Raw genomic sequence first — 19,436 nt, 5'->3', positions numbered from 1 at the left:
TTGAGAGCAGAAATTCCATTTAAGCACATTTTTCTAATTTTCATTGAATAGTAAGTTTGGTTACAAGTTCATTTTTTCAGTATGTCATGTTCGTTGGCTTTCTACTGGGCCAAATTTTCTTTGTATTTGATTGTCAAGACGGCTAATTCGTTGATCTTCACCTCATATCACTCTAGTTTTGCAAAGCCAGCACCATTACTCAACTGTAATGTCTCTACATGCCAAATCATGTATTCAACCTGTGAGACATGTGTTGTGGTTGGCATTTAATTTGATACAGCAAAAATGTCCAAAGATCATCAAGAATGGTAAATCATAACACTCTGCACCAGAAGTTTTTTCTTGCAGTTTTTCTGCTTGTAACAACATTAATCCCCCTCCGGCTGATCCCAAGTTTTCATAGTGTGCAAGAAAAAAAAAAGCTCTGGTACCCAGGGTAAGCAAATGGTGCAATACAGTAGACATCTCCTGCTATCTTGTAACTCTCAAGGAAAACAAATTTCATTCAAGAAAGTGGTACTCTGTAGTCTGAAGATAGCTGCTACTAAATAGCTGTAATGAGTTTCTGTATTAGATACTGTAGCAAGAGGTCTGAAAGAGCTTTTTCTTTGTCTGGCATACTCCTAGATTTCTCATTCATTGACCGTATTTGCACAGACACAGATTCAAGGGAGACTCATGGGGATGGTTGAGGGTACTATAAAATGGTACCCCCACCCCACCCCCGAGCCGTTTGATGCTACAAAATACATTAAATGTCTATCTTGTTTTTTAAAAAGTTATCTCAATTTTGTTGCATCAACTTGAACTACCTCCCCCCTCCCTCAACCCCATGTCCTCCTGTCTTTACTTTATCCTTATAACAAGAGCCTGTGCTTTTTTGAGTACAAATTCATGGAACTGCACATTGATTCCCTTCTTCATCTTCATCTCACTGTCAATTTCAACAACCCCTGAACCAGCAATGCCATTCAATGATCCCTTCCATCCATCACGTCCAAAGTTAACAACTACAAGAAACTTGCAATGCCTGTCTGACCTTGTGTAGGCAAGAATTGAAGTATTTACATGAACAACTTTAAAACTGAGCCCTTTGAAGCATTCATTTGCGTTCCGTAACTTCAGCAATTCTCTGTAAAGGTGCAGAGCAGAGGTCTGATCTGTCCTCTGAACCTCAACATTGAGTGTTTTGAAGTTCTTTGCAACTGGCAACCATGCCTTAACTGCAGAAGAAAACCCTGCATTTCTTCCATCACTCCACTGCATTGGTGACCTCTGTGGATCTCGGAAGTCTTTGCTACTTTTCAGGGGGACGTCTGCATCCATCATTCCAATTTCCTCTCCATAGTATGTGACAGCAGTCCCAGGAAGAGTAAGAAGGAGGACATTTAATGCGCAGCAGTATTCATCACCGACTTTACTACCTATCCTGGATACATCATGGTTGCCAAGAACCCAGTTTGGCCATTTACCTCTAGGAAGAGCTCCAAGATAATCAGAGATCACTTGATAAACTTCTTCTGCAGTAGTGGATTCATTTAACCCCAAAAAACCAAAGTTAAAAGGAAAGTCAAACTCATTCTTAAACATTCCACCATAATACTTGATTACCTCTTGGAGATGATCGGAGAGGATTTCTCCAATGAGGATTCTGTAAGAATCTGTGTACTTATCAAGAACTGCTCGCCACTCTTGCACAATTTTGTGATTGGCATTCAAGTTTTTGGTATAGATATGATCCAAGTGGTCATACTGGGGGCGGAAGGGGTCATACTCCGCCTTTGTGGGTTCATCTTGAAAACTGGAATCTTCAACAAGGTGAGGGACAGCATCTACCCTGAACCCATCCACACCCCGATCAAGCCAGAACGTTAGAACATCAATTAGAGCTTGACGCACTTCTGCATTCCTGAGGTTGAGATCTGGCTGTTCTGGACAAAACTGATGCAAGTAGTACTGGTCTGTGTTGGCATCATAACTCCATGCACTTCCGCCAAACACGCTGACCCAGTTATTAGGGGGACCACCCCCTGGGGTAGGGTCAAGCCACACGTACCAGTCTCGTTTAGGGCTGAGTTTACTGGAACGACTTTCAAGGAACCAGGGGTGTTGATCTGAGGTGTGGTTGGGTACAAAGTCCAGGATCAGTTTCATGCCCCTCGCGTGAGTCTCTTTCAGGAGTTCATCAAAGTCACTCAAATCTCCAAACATGGGATCAATGTCTTTGAAGTCTGAAACATCATAGCCATTGTCCACCATGGGTGATTTGAAGATGGGGCTTAAGTAAAGGATCTTAATTCCCAAGAATTCGAAGTAGTCGAGTCGATTCGTTATCCCCTTCAAATCGCCATTACCGTCACCAGTAGAGTCTTGGAAAGATCGTGGATAGATGTGGTATATGACACCTTCTTTCCACCATCGTTTTCGCTCCTCTAGTTCTTTGCTCTCTTTGTATCCTTTCCATAGAGTAAATAATACCACATTAATCAATGCTGCTATTACAAGGGCAAAAATAATTGAGCTAAATTCTCCAAAATGTTCAGCGCCCATGTTGTACGGGAAAATTCTTCCAGGCGTTTTCTACGGTTGCAGAAGGGGACTGGGGAAACCGCTCATTTGCATACAAGTTCCCTGCCGACGAATAAACAACCTCATAACAGATTTCGCACGCCAAACAGTAAAAAGTCAAATAGCTTTATGGCTTGATTTGTCCGTGTTTCTATTACCAAAAGTGTAGAGGAAAAAGGGAAATTCTTGTTAGTATTTTAGCCACGGACGATGACAGCAAAGTCGGAACGGAGAGCAAGTTACGAGAACAGAGTGGAGCAAGATGGACGGCTTACAGGGAAGCATATAAAAACTCTGTTACATTTGCAGGATTTACACTCTGAAAACGATCTCTTGAAAGCTAGAATTGCTGAACTGGAGCTACAACAGGCAAAAGCCGCCAGATGTGATCTTCTGGAACGTGAAGTTGACAAATTACGGGTAAGGGTTCCAAATGATTCCTTAAAAGGTCAACCAAATTTTAATTCCTGAAGAGCTGAGGGTGAGATCTCTTCAGACAGCTGTAAAAAGTTTATATCACTAGCCTTAAATAAGGCCAAAATAAGCTAAATAACATACGTATATCGCGGAGTATACATTGGAAAATCAATTAAAGGGAGAGAGTTGAATTTACATATACAGTCAACTCCCTTTTGCGGACACCCTCAGGACCACGAGTTAGTGTCCTTAATAGCTAGCGAGATCGGAGTCCGTAATAGCAGGAATTTATTTCAGTCAAACATCTGAAATTTATTTTTGCCGGGTATTTAGCTGCTGTCCGTATTATCGGGTTTTCCGTTATAGCGAGGTGTCCGCAGCGCGAGAGTTGACTGAACCGAGAAATCACATGCAGTAGAAGGTTGGCTATGGGGAAGTTTTAGGGCCCCGGGTTCACACGCCGAACCAAGCGGTGTATTGCACGTTTGTGATTTGATAGTGGTATGGCGTCTGAATTAGGTACAGGAGAACTTGCTGCATAATCCATACAATACTGGAGAGACATGGTTTCAGATGGCATTCCTTTCAACTGCGCCAAGCGTTAAAACAAGGCTTCTGATTGGCTCCAGGCATGGCCAGTTAAGCATGAAACTTTTACACACACAAAAAAGGTTTGATAAATTTGGTTGATAAAGTATGCCATTTGAATCAGCTGTCGCTCCAAGGTCACACCCACGCCAAACTTGACTGAATTAAGTACTCTGCCAAAATCACCTTGCAGTCTGTGCTAAACAACTTAATTGCATAAGGTACAGTGCATGAAAGGTACATCATCTAAACTGGGCCTAAATCACTCTAGGCAATGTTCACCTCTAAGAGATTAAGGGACTTATCCTTAGTATTACTCCCTGTAATAAGGAAGAGAAACCTGTCCCTTTGAACTATCCTCAAGACCAATAATATTTTAATACACAGTATGACTTTTCCTCACATCTATTGCATGGTCATAATGGTTTGATTTAGTACCCTAATCTTCCAGTAAGTACACCATTCTCATGATTATTTCCCAGTCCCTTAAAATGAGTGTTTGTGTCAGAAGAACATCCAGCTTTCCATAATAAGCAGCCCTAAGCCTTATAATATCACAAAAGAACTCCTTATTGACACAGAAATAATTGCATCAGCCACATAAGACCCCTTCCTCCTTTCCATTACGTGTCCGTATGAGAAATAGAGAGTCATCGAAACTGTATTGTTCCCAGGGTCTCTCCTCAAGATTCCCATCCCTTAGAGTGAGAGAGAAATGAGAGACTTTTGAGGAGTGGAAGAAGAGAGACCCTGTGGAAACGAGATCGACTGTAGATGACAATCACTTCAATCTCTAAAAGAGTAGATCCCATTCTTAATGTTGTTAAAGTAGTTTCTCAGATTTGGTCAACTGGTTGTTTGTACAATCTCAAATATGTCTGTAAAAAAGAAAGGGCCCCTCTTCCTGTTAAAGGGGAAGTATCATGAGGTTTTTGACCTCTTTTGTTCAAAAAGGTGAAATAAGACCTTCACTTTGCTACAAAATAATTCTAGAACAACGCGAGTAGAGAAATCAACCCAATTCTTGACAGAAACAACTTGTACTCTGTTTTAGCGCAGTTTTGAAACAAAAATGCGAACACTTGAAAAACATTAGCCTAATATTTTTCAAGTTTTAATCCATTCCGACCTACTCTTTCTCTGGCCAGGGGCACTAATCGACAGTTTTATTACACTGGGGTGATAATTTATAACAAAACTAGACAATTGTTTTTTGTTTCTGTTGTCAGACAAACATTTTTGGGTTTTGAAATGACATCAAATGTTCATGATACTTCCCCTTTAAGTGCCCAGTCTCCAATAAGCACCTTTTCTTGAATGAGCTCTCAAGAAAATGTGTTTTAAGCTGCTGCTCCCCAGACAGTCAACTCATTTGAATCTTTACAATTTCTTCACTGCTTATGAATGACATGCAAAAACATCTTGTGCATCTCGTCATTCAACTCTTCCAATAACTATGACTGTTGTAGGCATTTTAAGCTTTCATCTACTTTCTTTTCTTTGCATGCACCCATTAGCATTTCTCATTTTCACAGTTGGTTTAACTGAGTCAACTGTTGTTTGTTAGTGGTCTGAGTTGTGTGTCAGTTGTTTGTGCTAACACAGGTCCAATTTACACAAAAGAGTTGATTTGTCAAAGAGACTTGTAATATGCCAAACAGACTTGATATTAATAATCCTGAAGTTTTAAAACAATGATTCCACAAGGCAAACAAAATGTTTTTGACTTTTAATTAATTTTTAAATTAATTTAGTTTTCTGTTTACTTTATGAAATCAAATCAGACCAAAGCACTTTGATTTCCTTTGTCTCATTCTGAAAAGTGGCAAATGAAAGATTATCTGTGATTTAAGTGTCTTAATTCAGTTGATTAAATCCGAAAAGCCTCTTGATATTAGATGTTATTTAATTTAATTCCCTGTCCGATGTAAAGTGCCTTATTGCACTGTATGTTCATTTCCGACTTACAATCTTCAACATGGTGAGAGTATTTTAATCAGTTTCCTAGGAGGACTAGGAGAACAAATTGAGACAGACTCATTCGGTAGATGCAAGTGGGGTGCATAATTCAAAACCTTGGCAGGTCTGGAGCATTTTGTTGTTGTTGTTTATTGGCTGAAAAAGCGATATAATTATGCACCGTTTGTAGGAAAACCTTTATGTGTACAGTCTCCGTACTAGTTTCCATTATTTTGCCAAGGTTCCTCTAGAGATAATGACTAATAATGATTTGGCATTATTTTTTGTACTTTTCAACTATTTTATGTCACTTGCATGCAAGCCCTTCTTGTCAGCCAAACCAGGTTAATTGTGTAAAAAAGCTAAGCTTGTTGTCTTAAAACTGTCTGCAGCTTATATAAACCCCTTGCCTGGAAGAATTATCAATTTGAAATCTTTTATTAAAGCAATTTATAAGTCAGATCAAGAATAGCAAAGTTCTTCCCTTTTATTCGGCTTTAGGTAACAGCAGCTCACTTATGTAGCACTTGACTATACGATAAGTTACCTCAGCAGTAAAACTGTAATTTTATTTTTTACCGTGCTGGCCATGGTTGTGATCAAGAAAAATAAGACTCATTTTTGTTGGTTTTAGAATGATTTGTCAAACTGTAAGGAACTTCATCAGATTGCCAAGGATTCCAAGGAACAATTACAGCAAATGCAGCGAGATTGTTTGATAAAGATTGATGAAACCTGTGCTGCTTTAACGGAAAAACACAAGGTGGAGGTAGGTAAACTGGAGCACAACAACAGTTAATAATATGTCTACAACAGGGTTCCTGATTGTAATGAGATTAGTCTTACTGTATCAGGTTGACAAGATAATTATTTAATAGACTATAATTTTATTAATTAATATGTAAAATGAGATAGTTCATTAATTATTGTTGGTGAACAAGTCCTAATTTTGCAGATTTTCTTATATTTAACAAAATTGGTTCCATGAAAATAAATTTTGACAATTTACTTTGACAACACCATTAAACTGGCTTTTAACTTATTAAGATGCAAACTGTGAACTTCAAGACTTAATCAATTGGTTTTGCTTTCACTGCTCCTTCATGAATTCAATCATCCTTATAATGGATGCCTTAGAAAATGAACAAACATGTAGTTCACAGTTTAATTTTATTGAAAGGTGTGCACAGTGATTCAGTGGTGGATCCAGAACTTTGTGTAAGGTTAAGGGCCAATGCCTCAGGCTCATAGTAAACACCGGGGGGTGGGGGGGGGGGGGATTCTCTTGAGGAAAGTTCAAATGAATTCTGGCTGTTTCGACCTTAGCTTCTCTGGTGGGTGAGGGGCCTCTCCCCTTCATCCACCAACTGTAACTCCTAAGTTGTTGTATTGCTCTTTTTGTATCAATCTTTCAAGAAAATACATATCAATCAATACTCTTTAGTTACATTTGGAACCTCCATTTAACTAGCCTCTATATGACAAAGTCCTTGGTATAATGAACAAAATTCTTCAGCCCAGCCTTTTAAAATGTGTGGAACAGAACCTCGATACAATGAACCCTCAATTTCCCTAGTCCCTTCAGTTGGCACTTTGTTAAATCAAGGTTCCACTGTACCTGTAAAACCAAAAATCAATCCACAAAATAAAACTTCTGTAGGAATTCTGTGTGGTATGTAAGCCTTGCTGTCTTGTTTCCTTGCCAGATTATGAGAGTTGTGTCTGAAAAACTTGAAGCTGAAAATAGCTGGGTCTTAGAGAAGCAACAGGTACAGTTCAGTTGAAAATACAATCTACTTTGAAATGAATGAATGAAATGGAAATAATTTCAGTGTTGGACAAAAAATGAATAATTTGATTCTCGAATAGTTTGGTTTTGAAATTACCCGGGCGCTGCCATCTTGGATTTCATGACGTAATACGGTTGCTCAATTGTTTCACACAAAAGAACTTCTGCTGAATAACAATAGCAGCAACCACTGCACATCATAAAATCCAAAATGGCTCCGCCCAGGAAATTTAAAAGCAAAAGTAGTTGATAATCAAATATAACTTTTAACATACTTGAATGTCATTTCTACAGTTTAGACTAAAATTTAGAATTTAGACACTTTTTCCAATGCTTTACCGTCAATTTGTTGTCAGAGTGGAGGTTCCCTTTAAGATACATGTATAATTATCATTCCTGAATTTTTACAAACGTGCGTAATGTATATACATTATGGGATCTTAATTGTATATATTTATTAAATTTTTTTAGCTTCAAAATGCTGTCTCAGGAAAACCTGAAATCTGTTTTTGGTGGACATTTCAGCTTTATATTGATAGAGAACTGAGGCTAAAAAGCATTGTTTAAAGAAAATAAGGTTCTTTGAGAGATCTTCATATAGAGCTGGCTTCCTTGCTCAAAATATTGAATGGTGAACATGAGAAGATCAGGAAAGTCCCACGTCTATTGACCCCTTACAATTCTTCATTGGCATATTGCTCTTGAAAGTTACATGTACAGTGTACACTGTATCTGGGACATTGCATTACTGTCATATTTTTCAAGGACTGTATTTCTCAAGTAAACACTAACTTAGTATGGTTTGTCACAGTTTTTCCCATTTGTTTACTAATTTAAAGCATTTAAGTAAGAGATAAATACCAAGAACGGAGGTATTAATCCATATACATCTCGAGGGCCGTAGGCCCGAGGGATGTATATGGATTAATACCGACGTTCGAGGTATTTATCTGACTTATTTCATGAAATTATTCCTTTGTTCAAGGGGACAAACGCCGGCTAACTAGTACCGTCACACTTAGGTGAGAAACGGAGAACAATAGAAGCAACCTGATGTGTGCATTTCTCGCAGTACTGCTAATGTAAATGAGGGATTTATCTGTATAAATCCCTCGTTTCAGTTAGTTTAATATTCATGAAGGATGTAAGTTAAATAAAGGATGTTGAATAACAAAAGAAAATGTGTGATTCATGAAATAATAATTATTATTAACAGCTCACAGAAAGGAATGAAGCTCTTGACAAGGAGAACAGAGCGCTAAAGGAACAACTAGAGTCTTTGAAAACAACTGGAAATGAGGCTGCAGTAAGTACACTGTAAAATATTGAGCAAAGAATAACAAGAAAAAATTTTAAGAATAATTTTTTATTGAATGTTATATAGATTGATGTGCTCTTGGAAATAAACAATTCCAACAATGAGAATTGAAGCTTGTATCTACCAATGTGAAGGCATGTAGAAAGGATCAATGGTGATTTCAATCACGTGGCCTTTTCCAGTTGCTTTCTTGAACGTTGTTGAATCTGTTCTTCTTTTGCATGTATGTGTAGCTTTATAATATCCCCCAACGTTTAAATAAGGCATCCTGAAAGGTTCAAGGGTGATTTCAATCACATCACGTTTCCATTAGCTTTCTTGAACCATAGTTAATTGAGGGACTGGTTATAAAACCTTGTAATGACAATAATGGTTCTGCAATAGGCCATTTCCGAGTTGCTCTGAACCTCATTATGGAAGCGAGGCTAAGTCCAAAGTTTTTGTTATGAAAATTAGTTTTCATTCATATGCAAACAAAACTAATTTTCATATGAAAAGTTTTGCACTTAGCCTCGCTTTCATAGTGAGGTTCACAACAACTCGGAAATGGGCTATTTATGTTGGAAGGGCTGCGACCGTGCATAATCCTTTGTTTTAACATTCACACTACAGCTGAATATCTTAACAGGAAAGTTCTATTGGTAGTTACTCCAAGACATTTCAAAATCTATTGTGGTTTGTGCACGGTCAAGGCCAAAAATGCTAACAAAACATATAACAAAGAAGTTTGTCAGGCTTCATAACCATTGCCTTTTATTTACTATGCTTGAACGTGTTAAACCTTATATCGTTCGCCTTATATTTGACAATCAGTTTGAATTTAAACTGTTTTCTTCTTTTATTCAATCAGAAAATGAGTTTAGCCCTTCAGGAAGCAAAAGCAACTATCGAGTCGTTATCGCACAGCAGTGAGCAGTTAAAACAAGAGAAAGCTGTCCTAGAAGTAACTGTTCGTGATTTCAGCACCAAAAATGAGTCCTTGTCGTCAGAGGTGGAGAGATTGAAATCTAGGATAGCCGTGTTGGAAATGCAAACCAAGCTAGCACAGGCATCAAAAGCCGAGGAACAAGACCAAGCCGCAGAAATTGCCAGACTTAAAGAACTTATTCAAGAAATTGAAGGGAAAAATGCAACTCTTACAGAAGAGGTTGATAAACTAGACAAAGAAAATAAACTTGTAGAGTTCAATCTTCAGGATTCGGCACAAGCGTTGAAACACATGTTCAAGGAGAGAGACTTGCTCAAAAACAGAATCACGGGACTGCTGAATGAGATAGCAGCACTCAAATCACAGACTCCGGAAAAACACACCTTTGTAGACTTTGTTCATCTCAAGCGAGACTTCAATACACTGAAAGAGGAACATGAGAAACTCCTCAAGCGGAGAAGCTCCAAAACAAACTCGTTACCGACTCTTAAAAGTGACAGTTCTGTTGGAAGGGCATCTAGTGGGGGATCTGTAAGAAGTGGAGTGGGAGGAGTGGGTGCTTTGTGGTAGTCTGGAGTACAATCTCTCCAACCTCCCCTTCCTCTTCGAATTGAACCTCTGTGGCGATACTATAGCAGGAGAGGAAAGAAAAAGTCATAATGTTAACTAAAGATAACAAACATGTATAAGTAGCACTCTGCTTTTTCAACTGTGAAGTTGTGCATGGAGGAACTTCTATTTGGTAGTCTTGTCCTGGTTGGCTGAAAAAGAAAAGAAACAAGTTTATTTATCGCGTTAAGGATCTCTTGTATGATATTTATTGTATTTAAACCAATTGGAATAGTTTGTACAGTGTTATTTAATATTTACTCATTGTCCGTGGTTTAAGCTCTCTCAGCGTATTTTAGATCTAATACAGTACAGTGATCAGTTATAGTATAGTCTTTGTACAGAATATTAGAAGTTTTATTTACAATTTTAACTGAACTACTTTAGAGGCAGTTCAAAACAGATACACACAGCATTGCATAAAATGTTAGAAGACATTAAAATTTTGATATAACAATCAAGAAATAAAAAATGGTACTACTACTAATCAATGTAGACACGTTTTATCGTTTTCTAGATTTTTAGATCCCCGTACTCTTCAAAGATCAGAGCGGTTTGATGCTCTCATAATCTACGTCTTTGCTTTAGTTTTAAATTCGGTAAATTCAATATTTTGATAAAAAAAAAAAAAAACTCGTTGAACGTCTTCCAATCAAGCAGGGCAAACGTGCTCTCATTTTCAAGCGTTCAAAACATAGGCAAACAGACGCGTTTGACGTTGTCTGTTCTTAGCTTCGAGTTAGCGAGAATGCGAAACTGAACGCGATTACCCTAGAACAAACTGTGCAGCCCTCTCCTTTCCCATTTCCAGCAAATTGATTTTATTTTTCAGTTTGCGTTTTGTTCATCTCGCCTTTTCCGCAATCTTGAAACAGGGTTTGACGGTAAATGGTTGCTTTGACTTGAAGTGCGGATTCAGTTACTAAGCTATCTATACGGACATTAATAGTTCTGCTGACCACATATGATCGCTTTAAGTTGGTTTCACACTGGCCATATATAAAGAACACCTGAATAGCTCTAACTCTCACTCGTATCAGGTGAGAGCTATTGGAGCTGACGGGAAAGGCAAGGACTTAAGCAAAGAGCGCTTCCTCCATAGGATGAGCCTTAAAAAATGTGCGTGTGGTCCTTATCCAGTTCCTGCTTAAACGAAACTGCCTCTGACCTACTGTCCTCCTTTGCATTTCATCAGAATCCCTCTTGAACTTCTTTGCGACTTTCAGAAGAATTTATGTTTAAGTTTGCAAAAACAAAATTCAAAAATTAAAGATAAATTATGCATTTTTATCACTTTAGTAACGTGTATGCTGTTCTACAACAGTTGAAAGGAAATTAGTTAAAGGAGCACTTTCACGGCGATTTTGCTGTATTTTTGTCAAACCAGCTCAAATATTTTGACAAAGAACCTATTTTCTAACGTGAAATTGTTGTTAGAGCACTGGGGAGAAAATACTGACAGATTCCTCCGAGAGAGAACAAACTATAAACAGTTTTTAGTGACTTCTCTATAATGCACAAAAAGAACTTGAAAAAATTGGCCAGTTTTCAGTTTCAAGTTGCAATCCATTCCATCTCAGCCATCCGCAGCCAAAGATAATTTAAAATACTAATTTCTGTCCACTAGTAGGGCTATTGCTAACATAACTGAATCATTATTTGGACCATTCCATCAACTCAAATGTGCTTTTTGGCTATTCAAAGTGACACAAAAAATAGGTGACACTGCTCCTTTAACAGGCATTTAACATGAAAAACTCTTAGCAAATTTATAAAACCTGTGGAAGAATAGCGGATTAATGAGTAGTTTCAGTCTTCATTTCTATTGAAGATAAAACAGATGTAATTCGGACAAAGTTTCGATCAGACAAACTGCCATATTTTGCGATTGCAAGCTTTTGTGGAAAAGGGAGATGACCTCATGCAGGGTGACAGATAATTTGACATCGCCAAAAGCTATTTCAGTTTTACGCAATGGCCACTTGACTGTATCTTGTCCAAAGGGCTTCCCGGTTCAGAACGTAAGTGAAATTATATCTCAGCAGCCTAAGTCCGTGGAAAGTGCTTGATGAGCGTGTTTTGTTTGGTGATACACAACAGCTGTTTAACGGTCTCCACCTGTTAACACTTCACAGAGGTCGTTAATACTAATGAAAACTAAACATGGCTTTTAATGATGAGACGCCTTCCAGCCATCCGCAGCATTAATGAACATCGTAAACTGGACTCGAAGATATCTTCTGGACACCTTCAAGTTTTAGATGCTCAGATTACCATATCGCTGGAATTATGTTTCAATGTTTTTGATTGCCACCTGTTTTTGGCGAATTGAAGGATTTTGGTTCTTCTCTTGTCCCCATGGAAACGGCCAAGGACAGGCCGGTGATGTGTGCTCTGCTTTCTGTCGCTGCCATGCGCCAAACACGTGTGAGGCGGGAATACAGAGATGCGCGCGGCCTGGAGAGAAAGGAGAACGCTGCCATGCCACGAGGCCATGCGCGCCTGGATTTAGTTGTCATCCGGGAGTTCAGAAATGCTTCCACGTACCTCGTCGCTATGGTGAGCCATGCGTTGCTGGTTATGGGTGTGGAAGCGGTCTCTCGTGTGAACCAGGGGTTCAGGTCAGTTGATCTTAGATAAAACAGTACCATTCAAAAATAGTGCTTACTCTACAATTCGACCAACTCGAGCTACAAACAACTGAGTGAGCACAGATTTCCCACCCTATAGCTTCAGGAACCAACACTCGTTTGGGGTGAACCATTTCATTTTTGAGCCGGGAAGGAGGGTAACTGAATTTTTCGCTACAATTGAAATATTTCGTATGAATTTTGAAAGCTATTTTGTAGGGTTTTTGTTTCATTTCGTTGTGCCGATTTGTTTTTCTTCTGCAAAGCTTTGCAGGATTTTTTTTTATTTTTTTGCATTTGCCAACCCCGCCTCACAAATTAAAAACACTGGTTCGTTCCTAATTAAGCGAGGCCAAAATGACTAGAGGCTACAATACAATTTAATTATTTGTACACGCAATTCAGTCTTCAAACTGCGAAGTGTATTTTAATAAACGGTCCATCACAATAGCTATAGCAGGAAAGACGTTCATCTGCTCCACGCGGCTGATTTCTGGAAAAAAAAGTAACAAATCAAAATGCCAAAAAGGGGACAGCCAAGCCAGAAAATACGGCCAAAGTTTTGAGAAGTTATTCATGACAACTTCTGTTCCCTTGTCAGGTTTGCTTTCATCATCCTCGAGTATACAACGAACCTTGTTCGGCAGGTTTTTCCTGTTCCCCAGGCCTCAGCTGCCAGCCGGGATCTCAGCGGTGCTTACATCATCCACGGCGAGAAAACGAACGCTGTTCAGCAGGATACGCATGCGCAGACGGGCTGGTCTGCAGGTTATGTGACAAGCCATATGCCACCTGTCAGCTTGCACGAGTACCTGCTTTGACAGAACAGGTATTCTGCCTTTTAATAAAATTATACAGTATATACGATTCTTTAGAATGTAAAGACTAGGAACACCTGGGGTAAGTTAGCTAAAATCAACTTTAATCTTGTAGTCAGAATACCTGGTGCCCGACATTCCAGACAAAAAGGAGAACGCTTGATGCATGAGAGTGTTTGTCTCAGGCATATGTAGCATTATTACTACACCTCCCCTTGCCCGGCCCAGTCCCCTGATGGTATACTAGACCATTACGTCGGCTACCGAGTGTATTATTTCGGTTTTCACAAAGACTTATCAGAGCGATCCCTCGAGGCTGAGATGCTGGTCTAGCCCAGGGCCACACATTTTGTTAGATTACTCTGACGGTTCACGGGGTATCCATTTATTCATCTAACTGAGATCCCTTTTAGATGGGATGCTATTGTACGCCATCGCGTTATTGTTTTCCGGAGTAGCATTTTGTTAAGTTTTCCTTCCAGTTCACAACGTACGCCCACTGCACCTAGTTGCACAGGGAACACGAGGAGGATAGCTTCAACCACGACTCGAACCACTCACCACTGACCAGTTTCAGAACGAAAGTTCATCGTCCTAACAACAAGTTTTAGGAAAAAATAAATTTCGCCATATTTTACTGGTTTTAGACAAGAGAAGATGAGCTTGTTTTAGTATAACGTACACTGACTTTCAACCCTGATCAAGGCCTGACAACCTTGTTCCCAGGGCTTTAAACTTACAATAAAGGGGAAAGGCCCGGGAACCAGGTTCAAGGCCTGACAGCTATCAAAAATCAAGGTGGGTGGACTTCTCGGCTTTCAGTAAAAAATTTTCAAGTCATTTTCCTAAGGACCAAACTAGATGGTCCACAATACAGTTGCAACCTCTCTTGTTGCAAGCAAATTCAAATGCCCCGATTCAGTCTACAGCGCATGTAAAGTTACGATACCAGTCTCTTTATCAAAGGAAAATCGTGGCGCAGTGAGATTTTGGCCGCGAACTTAAGGTCTTTGTTTGTTAGTGTTTCGCTTTTTACTTGAAATTAAAATGAAAGCTAAAAATAGAGAGAATATAACAAGGTAGAACATTAGCTCACTGCTTCTGACACTTTATTTAGGACTATGATCGTCCCTTCAACAAAGTGGCATTTCTTGTTACCCATAATTCCTTCTCCAACTCTCCGAGTTTTGCTGTCTGGGCCCGCAATCAACGTTTCAGCGTCAGTCAGCAGCTTCAGGATGGTGTGCGCGGTCTCATGTTGGACATTTATCCCGGTAAGCCAACATACCAATTTCGATATATTAAAATTTGTACGGCTTGGTTACGAGACTTAGGGGAATAAAACAACAGAAATTACATTGAGGTTCAGGGATGAGTAAAACATTTCTTTTGTTTTCTTCCCCAAAGCCTCGTGGCCAAGCTAGAATTTTAATATATCGAAATTGGTCTATTATAATTCGATACAATGGAAATGGTTTACAGCAAACCAAAGACCTCTTTTTTCAAGAAATTTCCAAGTTTATAGCAGTCAAACACATTTCAAGAAATAACAGCCAATGGAATTGGGTGGGGCCTGCAGTCCCTCATCCTACAGCCCTGAAGAGAGTAAAGTATCGTTTTTTCTTGATTAAACGCCAGGGGCGTTTATTTCAAGCTTGGCCTTGTAGAACCTGGCGCTTAGAAAATTTTTCACCACTAGTTCGAATTATCAGAAAGGCAAAATTATGGAACGTTCCAAAGCATTACTGAAGAAATCCTGGAGAGACCTTTGAAATGGAAAGGACAACACTCACGGATCATTGCAATGTTGGAAAAAAAAAAACGCTTGATTGACAGGCCGGAGACTGAAAAGTTACCACGATTTAAAAGATATTGATAGATTACCTGATGCGCCAAGTTTAATGGTAGTGTTTAGAACTTTAATTTACGTCGAACTATAAGTAGATAAATCCAAATAAAACAGTATACTAGGAAGATCGAGTCGGCTTGTGCAGTTAGGACGCTTAATCCTGATTTAATACTGTACACCCATCTCAAAAAAACGCCAGGGCTTTTATTTAAGACTCGGCCTCGTAGAGCCAGCGTTTATTCGAGAAAATACGGTGCATTATTTTCCGAGTCTATTTTCTCTTCCTTTCTAGGGTGGGGAGAAGAAGACGCCCGTCTTTGTCATGCTTCTTGTTTCTGGAGTGGCTCGACAAACTTGTTAGACACACTGATTGTAATCAGGAAATTTCTGGAGGCAAACACACGCGAGGTCATCACTATCATCTTCGAAGACTACCTGAGAAATCCGACAATTTTGAAACGAGTGTTTGACCAAGCAGGAATTTCACCACACGTGTTACTGAAGGAGAACTGGGGCGACGGAATCAGTGACTGGCCCACGCTAAGAGAAATGCGCAGATTAGGCCGGCTGGTAGTGTTCAACAACAATGGACTGAACGGTTTTCCTTACACCGAGTACAACATGTGGCGATACGTGAGGGAGAATCGTTATGGAAGCTCAGGTCAAAATAAAAAGGTACATCTGATCTTCCACCAAATATCTTTAAAAGACCATCCTCAGTTTTCTAGGGTGATATTTCTACACTTCAGTAGGCAGTATAGCCGATAGTCGGCTTTGGATCTACGAACTGGAAACAACCCGCACGAGAAGTGTTTCCATGTGATCAATTTTCACACTTGTGGGTTCCTACTTATAAAATAAGCAAAAGCGTACACCTGTCTACGATTATTAGAATTTGTACCAAATAACTCAAATAATTCTGGGGGTTTGGAAATCCTTTCTCTGTTATCATTTAACAAGTGTTCCAATCATTTTTCTAGTTTGCCGCAACGCGAAGTGGAAGTTCTAAACGTTTTTTGTTTCATTACGTTCTATCTTCTCTGTTTCCATTTTTGAAGGAGTGTGTCGACCGCGCAGAATCACTCTGGAACGAAGGCTGGAATGACCGCTGGAGCCTGGTTCTGATAAACTGGTTTAGTACAGCGGCAAATCCCCTTCAGCCATGCCTGAATCCCTTCACGGAAATAAGAGACAAGTTAATTACTTGCCACAAAAAGTTTGGAAATTGGGCCAATTTTGTAGCGGTGAACTATTACACCGCGGGCTCAGGAGGTGGAGCTTTTCAAGTTGTCAATTGGCTTAACAACATCTTTAGACGTAAGTTCCTGAATAGATCGAAGACTTCGTGTACCGGTCATCATTATGTGGCTATCGCCTAAATATATAGCTAAAATGGTTCTTTATCATCTCCGTGGAGGGCTCTCTGCGTGGGTACATAGCGGACTTGGGTAGACATCGACAAAAGTTTACCCGTACCAGGTTCCAAAATAGTGGGAACGGTAAAGTATTGGAACTAAATTGAACGCGAGAGAAATGGGGACAAGGGATAACCTCGCTCCTGTGCCCTCTCTTACTCAGTCTCTTCGGGGCTTCTTCTTCTTCTTCTTGTCCTTCTCCTCCTCCTTCTCCTCCTCCTCCTCCTCCTCCTCCTCCTTCTTCTTCTTCTTCTTCTTCTTCTTCTTCTTCTTCTTCTTCTTCTTCTTCTTCTTCTTCTTCTTCTTCTTCTTCTTCAGTTTGTTTTTTCTTGTCTTCGCTATCTATGAGAACCTTGAACAGGCTAGGAAAAAGTAAGCACTTAATACAAATCTCAAACCTTGCACATGGCGCCGCTTGTTTCCTATAGACCTGCATTTCGTTTGCCGTGGTAAAAGAGATTTCTACCTGATCATTGTCCAGTTACTATTTCTTGGGTCATCGACACCGTCCTGGATGGGTAAATACTCAGCTGGGGCGCGCGTTTGATTTGCCTTATTAATTCTGGAATCAAAACACACAGATAACTACCAGAACAAATTCCTTGGACAGCCAGAGCTACTAGTCAAAAGAAAGACAAATACTCCGTCTTTAATTTATCAGACTTTTAAGGGTTACCCGGTACCTTCAGAGGTGTCTTCAGAGGTGTCTCGCGTCCAAGCAATGTAGCGCGTCCGGTTTAAACTGTAGATACCTGCACCCTTATATCAAATTAAAGCTTATAGAACTGGCTATCCAACTAAACCAAGAATTTTGAAATAAAAAGAATTGCCGAATTTTTAGCGCTGTTTTCTCGAATAATTTTTTTTCACTTGGAGGAGCCACTTCAAAGAGCTAAAACTCAAAAGGAATTTGTTTGTTTGCCTTCAAATTTGGACAGTAGCTAGTTTAACATATAAACAACAAAAACGTGTCTGCGAATTTTTTCTTTCGAAATATTTTTTCTCCGAAAGCGATTTTTGTACGATTACTCCACATTTTTTCATCCTATTTCGAAAATGCTCTATAACTTTTCACTGCGATTGAATATGGCAAAACGCAGACACGTTTTTTTAGCGCTTTGGGTCCGGAAACTGAGGAGCAAATTATATTAGCAAAAAACAAAATTCACTTTGACTTGTAGCTTTAAAAAGGTGATTCGGACGCTTGCAATTAGAGGTCGTGAAAAATTCGACAATTCATTTTATTTCAAAATTATTGGCATAGTTTGATAGCCAGCTCTATAAGCTTTAATTTGATATGGGGTTTAGGTATCTACAGTTTAAACTGGACGCGCTACATCGCTTAAACGCGAGACACCTCTGAAGGTATCGGGTAACCTTAATTAACAAGAAATGTAGTCGAAAGTATCCACAGTCTAACTAATGGCTCCCTATAGTTGAATGATGTTTCGTTTAATTTTACACCGATAGAACCCTTTATATCCTCTTACTTTATCATTTGTTTAGGAAAGTCTCCACTAGTTGCAAAAGGAAGGATAGCTTCATTTACGCCGTTTCCTCTAAATGACAGTATCAATCATTCAACCAGAGCCAATCAGAAGCTACAGCATGAGAAGGAACATTTACCAATCAGTGTAGAGAAAACCCCAATCGACGAACCAGGGTATGGTAGCGGATTTCACAACCTCTCGGACATCATCACCCACATATTACAATATCACTCAAGCTGGGATATGAAAAGCAAATCTGTCCAAAACAAGGCTATTGTTTCTTCTCCGGCGAGAGGGTTTAATTTAAACGCATCAGCATTTTCTCAGGCAGTGACAAGTTCATCTCAAAACGATGGCAAGCGTAACAAAATTCTAAAAAGTCGTCAGGTAGGTGAACAACACAAGATGCTGCCTGTAAATTTCAAAGGATCTTTACGCGGAAAAAATGTCGCAGTTGGACGTTAATCGATTAAAGTTAAGGAACTCTCTGGAGAAAGGAATCGAGGATGAAAATAACTTTGGAGAATTAGTGAATTCTACATATAGACTGTCAACTAGACATATTGGGGGAAACTACAACGCCTCAGTGACAGAAAATAAAAATTCAAAGTTGCACTTCCACCATCATATACCACAGGCTGCATACACAGATGCGTCGAGGAAGACTTATCGTCTTAGAAAAAGTCATGCGAAATTAATAAAGCTTCGGTCAGCGAGTCACAGCGATAGCCTTCCGCACAGAGGGTCTCATGGAAAATTCACAGTGACAGTTTTTGATTCAACACGACAACGTTCTTCATCGCCGAGCACCCTCCGATCGCGACCCAACACGAATACTACACGGGAGCACCCGAACACAAAGTTACGTAATCTTCAGAAGCAGTTGGTTCGACTTAAGGCCAAACTTAGCAGGTATCAGAATTTGAAAAAGAAAAAGAAAAAGAACACATAATTCTTACTTCTCGCTTCGTACTAAAATAATGAAGCAACGTTATGACCAACAGAAAGCCAACGTCTAAAATTAGACAGAACTGAAGTCTTATTCTTCATCCGGTTTC

At 39.4% G+C, this 19,436-nt stretch overlaps 3 protein-coding genes and 1 long non-coding RNA gene across 4 annotated transcripts in view; 3 read left to right on the top strand and 1 right to left on the bottom strand.

Moving 5' to 3' along the window:
• LOC146463429 (uncharacterized) overlaps positions 1-19,436 on the top strand; it is a 225,147-nt gene that overhangs the window by 15,248 nt on the left and 190,463 nt on the right. The window lies entirely within an intron of this gene.
• LOC146463445 (amino acid transporter heavy chain SLC3A1-like) lies at positions 254-2,598 on the bottom strand. Its single transcript, XM_085084408.1, has one exon. It carries the CDS (start codon positions 2,548-2,550, stop codon positions 847-849), a length of 1,704 nt encoding a protein of 567 aa, XP_084940534.1. The 5' UTR covers positions 2,551-2,598; the 3' UTR covers positions 254-846.
• On the top strand, positions 2,630-10,671 carry LOC146463444 (uncharacterized). Its single transcript, XM_085084412.1, has 5 exons — positions 2,630-2,988; positions 6,167-6,301; positions 7,239-7,301; positions 8,538-8,627; positions 9,490-10,671. The coding sequence occupies exons 1-5, from the start codon at positions 2,779-2,781 to the stop codon at positions 10,135-10,137; spliced, it is 1,146 nt and encodes a 381-aa protein (XP_084940538.1). The 5' UTR covers positions 2,630-2,778; the 3' UTR covers positions 10,138-10,671.
• Positions 12,031-18,963, top strand: LOC146463443 (uncharacterized). Its single transcript, XM_085084423.1, has 6 exons — positions 12,031-12,797; positions 13,408-13,635; positions 14,742-14,898; positions 15,766-16,148; positions 16,532-16,790; positions 18,395-18,963. The coding sequence occupies exons 1-6, from the start codon at positions 12,438-12,440 to the stop codon at positions 18,841-18,843; spliced, it is 1,836 nt and encodes a 611-aa protein (XP_084940549.1). The 5' UTR covers positions 12,031-12,437; the 3' UTR covers positions 18,844-18,963.

Source organism: Pavona decussata, unplaced genomic scaffold (genome assembly GCF_977016875.1).
Source record: "Pavona decussata unplaced genomic scaffold, jaPavDecu1.1 SCAFFOLD_176, whole genome shotgun sequence".
NCBI lineage: Eukaryota > Metazoa > Cnidaria > Anthozoa > Scleractinia > Agariciidae > Pavona > Pavona decussata.
The sequence above is the reverse complement of the archived record's forward strand: the minus strand, read 5'-3'. Positions and strand labels throughout refer to the sequence as shown.